This window comes from Lolium rigidum, chromosome 4 (genome assembly GCF_022539505.1).
Source record: "Lolium rigidum isolate FL_2022 chromosome 4, APGP_CSIRO_Lrig_0.1, whole genome shotgun sequence".
NCBI lineage: Eukaryota > Viridiplantae > Streptophyta > Magnoliopsida > Poales > Poaceae > Lolium > Lolium rigidum.
The window spans coordinates 117,838,298-117,841,567 of NC_061511.1; the positions used below are offsets into that span (position 1 = coordinate 117,838,298).

The 3,270-nt window shown below is 50.3% G+C and overlaps 1 protein-coding gene across 1 annotated transcript; it reads right to left on the bottom strand.

The window, feature by feature from the left end:
* Window positions 1-891: 891 nt before the first annotated feature.
* LOC124707925 lies at window positions 892-1,706 on the bottom strand. The gene is made up of 2 exons (XM_047239609.1): window positions 1,144-1,706; window positions 892-1,051 (listed from the first exon to the last, which is right to left on the bottom strand). Exons 1-2 carry the CDS (start codon window positions 1,704-1,706, stop codon window positions 892-894), a joined length of 723 nt encoding a protein of 240 aa, XP_047095565.1.
* Window positions 1,707-3,270: the final 1,564 nt, after the last annotated feature.

The following is a 3,270-nucleotide window of genomic DNA, read 5'->3' on the forward strand; positions in this document are numbered from 1 at the left end:
TTTGAAATATGTTTTTTTGGTAGAGGGAGCATACGCACCCGGGAGCCGAATTGAATTTCCGCTAACTTATCCAATATTAAAGGAACACATATGTAACATTGGAGCAATCTCTATGTAACATACATAGAAAAATTAGTGTAGCACTTTGTGTATACTTACACAACAAAAATTATGCACACATGTAGCAAATCACAACACCGTATGTTAACATTGATAAAAATCTCCAAAATTGCCGTTTGTATGACCATGGAGGCACCACCATGTGCCGATTCGAGTTTGCCAACGACAAATCCTCCACACCAGAGATCCCACCCCGCAAGATTGGGTAAATCCCACCAAATCAACTCGTGGCTCGTCTTTTCTCAGGTCTCTGAGGTCCGGTGGCATGTCTAAAGCTCGCCATCCATGGATTCTATGGCCTGGTCCCGGAAGGAAGAAGGAGCTCAGGACGACGTGGGATGCGGCGGTGACATCTCTCTCCCGGCAGGATTCGGCATAGAGAAGATGCAGCAGTGTGTGGGATGTCGGGCGAGTCCGGATGGTGGGTCGGCGGCGACACGGCGGGAGGGCGGACAAGGCTGGCGCTTGACAGCGGCGGCAAGGCAGCGCGTGGGCACGCGACGCGAGCGATAGAACCGGCAGCTACCGCCGGTTGAAAGATAGATTTTTCCAAAAGAAAACACACCGGGTGATCATCAAGAGATGTCGGACGAACAAAAGTTGACAGATCACCTCATCTCTCTCTTCTTTCACCCGGCCAGCCACACGGAACTCGTTTAAATCGATGCAATCAAGCATGCATTTCTCTAAATTGACGTGCGGTACACGCACGGGAAAATTGAAAAATGTATTTTTGATCGATCTAATCAATACTTGTACGAGTCTGTAAGTTCATGCGAGGAGCCAGAAGTTCTTGTGGGTCTTGGTGTTGAGCAGGTAGCCGGCGTTCTGTCCCTTCTTCTGTACGCTCACGCACAGGCACTTGCTGTGCTCGATCAAGAACTCCGCCGTGCTGTCGTGCCCTCGGCTCGACCCGCTCGCGCTCCGTAACCTGCGCACCCGCAAGAACACCGGTGTATAGATCATGTCTGCGCCATGAGGAGATCGATCGATCATCGATGCATTTGTGGGATTTGGTTTTACCCGAGGAAGGAGGAGAAGCGGCGGTGGCCGATGACGAGGAGCTCGACGCCGCGGCGCTGGGACTCGGCGAGGATGGTCTGCGCCTTGGCTTCGCGGCCCTCGGTGGCCGGCTCGACGCGCTCCGCGTGAATCCTCGCGCGCGGGTGCCGCGCCTTGCACGCGGCGCGCATCGTCTCCATGAACTCCGCGTCCGCGGAGCCCCCGCCGCCGAGGAACACGCCGAGCGACGAGCTACTGGAGCTCCCGCCTGAGCCGGTTCGCGAGGGGGGCGCACCGCCCGGGGCGCCGCTCGGAGGCATGTTGACGTGGAGGAGCAAGATGTCGTCGCCCTCGACGATGGAGTGGGAGAGTGCCCACTCCATCGCCGCTGTGGACTCACGGCCCGGGTCGGCGATGATCATCACGAGGCGCTTTTTAGACGTCGTCCCGGCATGTCCCTGCGTCCCGGCTGCCGCGGCGCGGCCGATGCCGTTGCCGCTCCCGCTGCTGCTGATGCCGGCGCCGGCGCTGCCCCGTCCGATGTCGTTCAGAGCCATGCTGCCGGCCGACGTCGCCGCATGCATGCACGCAGCCTCGCCGGCCTGGCTGCTGGCTTAATGGGGAAAATTGGGGCGATTTGGAGCGTTTGCCAAGTTTGGGAGGGGCGGTGGAGAAGATGGAGGAGAGAGATAAGTACGTGCACTCGTCCATGCCGTGGTGCACCGATGGAGCGGTTTCCTCAGCCGGCTTTGGCGGGAGAGACGCGGCTGGATTGGGAGGGGGTAGCCACTTCGGCGGCTGCACGATTGCAGTACGGTTCCTGGTGTATATACGATTGGGAAGGGGGAGAATCAATCTCTAGCTGGATACCGCAAACCAGCTAAAAACATAAAATTTGTAGGTTAGAGAACAAAAGAAATTGTCTTGAATAGATCTCGTATAGAGCTCCGACCCGTAAGTATTTTTGCAGGAAACCCTCAAAAACAAATCCTCTCGTACTTTATACATACGAGATTTTATTCAAAATGTAAAGTAAACAGCAAAGATTTGACGTACCAAACCTATGGTTAATGCTCGTCGGAGCAGTACTATTCCGACAAAATTCTGCCGCGTCACCGTAATCTGGCCAAATTAAGGTTATACTCCGACGAAATCGACCTATTCTAGCCGACTAGATTTAGATGTGCGCCTTGGCGCACGACCCCGTAAAATTTACATCAATTAACATTTTGTATTAAAATAAATAAAATCAAAATAGGAAAATATATTACAGTAACACCCTACTATAAATGTCATGATAAATAGCACAATATACAATCACATGGAGCAGCTACATTCGGTGGTATATACATTTACGTGAAGGTATGAACTTGATAAAAACAACAAATACCTCTCTTTGATTGTTACAACGGATGGGAAAAACTGAAAGAACTAAAGAGTAGCCCAAAATCAAGAATAGGAAAACCCAAAAGCAATGCTCCTAGCAACATCACCCGTCTCTTATTACACATAGGCCAAGACTTTTTTTCATAGACATAGATACGTTCTTAACACGGAGACAGTAGCCTTAGACCAGGAACTTACAAAGTCTTGCTCCTGACACAGGCAGGTAGGTGAAGCACACACTTACTACTAATAATAAGAGCAGATGATTCACACATGATCACACAACGAAGCAAAGTGCATAAGTAACTGCCAATAGAGTGAATGAAAAGCAGGTGCATAGAGCTAATGTCACCGAAGGGTAGAACAGCCATCCAGACTATACGCACAAGAGGACTGTTGCACCAGGAAACTGGTTCGTATGTACATGACCACTACAAAAGGGAGTGATATAACCCTCGAATCCCACGGTAGGTAAGGCCTCCGTCGCCTAGAGGCACCACTTCAAAAAATGGAACCATGAAGCAATTAGCGGTAAATTCCAGGTTGCAACAGACATATGCTAGCAGCACAAATTAGCATATACCAAACTATTGATTTATCTCTCGTTGTTCTGGTGGCCAGTGTTGTGCACACTAAAATGTGCTAGATACAATGAAGCGAGATAATTTTCAAGAAACAAAAATGTGCTCTAATTAACTACTTCTTATGAGGTGATTCGTTCATTAGAACTTAAAAAGGGTATAGAAGCATTCTCCTACATAT